Here is a 1,245-nt window from a genome sequence, read left to right on the forward strand (position 1 = left end):
CTTTGATTCACACTAGTTTCTTTAGCTTCATCGTGTGCTGAGGAGGCCTATAACTCATTAACATGAAATTATGTGCGACTATTGACTCATGAACTAGAACCTGTGACCTTTAAAATTGGAGAGCACTAAGAGTTATAGAGTGACCCTAGATTAGTCAGATTATTAAAATGTGAAGGAGTCGATGTCCAAATTTATAGGATTCAAAACAGACATATTATTGATTCATGGCATTCCAAGTACATGTACGATAAAATGAAGAAAGGTTGAAGAAAAATGAATTAGGCACGCCCAAGGAGAAGATTGGCTATAACCAAGATGATACTACAAATATCTTCCACAGTCTTCCCGTTGCCAGACAGCGCCGATGGGTCCTTCGGCGGCTGCGTGAAGCTGTCCAGACAGTCACCGGCCTCCGTCATGGCTGCAGACGCCTTAATGTTGACGCCATTGTAGTCACCTTCCCTCAGGTCATTCTTCCCATCCTCGATGTCGTCGGCGGCATCGTCGTACTGTTCAGCACAGGTGGCATATCGATCCTTAAGCTTGGGATCGGCTGCCTTGGACGCCAGGGACAGGGCGAGGGCATGAGTTTGAGCAACCTTGTCGTGGGCGAGGTTGAGGGTGAAGGTGGCCAGCACTTTTAGGTCTGTGGTGCCAGCAGATTTTAACACGTTAAAGCAAAAAGAAGGGTTTCTAGTTTTCTTGCAGATGGTGGAAACGATGTCGTCTTGGGAAGCCGCATGCATGGGCGCCATCCCATTGAAGAACAGTACTAAAACGAACAAAAATAGACGGAATAAGTTAAGATTTTCTCTAACAAACTTGGCTAAGTTATTATGCACTTTTTTAGACAATACACCGTCTTCCTCCGTGTGCCACTCTCGTGTTAACCTTGACTGACTACACATAAGAGTCATAACTTTACGCTTTTGACCGTTCTCCACGGCTTAAATTAATAATATATATTTTATAAAAAAAAATAATAATCGAGGTTATTAATTTAATATTGAACCATAGTTTTCATGGAGAGGATAATATTTAATAAATAACCTAAAGAATATATAGTACATGGATAGTGCTAATACGTTGACAAATATTTGTTTTGCCAATATTTTTTGTTGGTATCACGAAAAGTAGTCATTGCCATGATTGTGTGTTTTGACGTATGGGATGTGAGTCAACAAGCTCGATTTGGTCAAAATCATTGGATGTTGAGAAGTTAGTAATCATGGAACATTTTGGGGC

General features: G+C 41.1%; 1 protein-coding gene across 1 annotated transcript; it reads right to left on the reverse strand.

Moving 5' to 3' along the window:
- Nucleotides 1-278: 278 nt before the first annotated feature.
- On the reverse strand, nt 279-755 carry LOC111440165 (pectinesterase inhibitor-like). Its single transcript, XM_023077471.1, has one exon. The coding sequence runs from the start codon at nt 753-755 to the stop codon at nt 279-281; it is 477 nt and encodes a 158-aa protein (XP_022933239.1).
- Between the last annotated feature and the right edge of the window lie 490 nt (nt 756-1,245).

This window comes from Cucurbita moschata, unplaced genomic scaffold, assembly GCF_002738365.1.
Source record: "Cucurbita moschata cultivar Rifu unplaced genomic scaffold, Cmos_1.0 Cmo_Scf00142, whole genome shotgun sequence".
In the NCBI taxonomy this organism is placed as follows: domain Eukaryota; kingdom Viridiplantae; phylum Streptophyta; class Magnoliopsida; order Cucurbitales; family Cucurbitaceae; genus Cucurbita; species Cucurbita moschata.

Coding starts and splice junctions, on each gene's coding strand:
- LOC111440165 (XM_023077471.1), bottom strand. CDS start 755: ATGGCGCCCATGCATGCGGCTTCCCAAGACGACATCGTTTCCACCATC.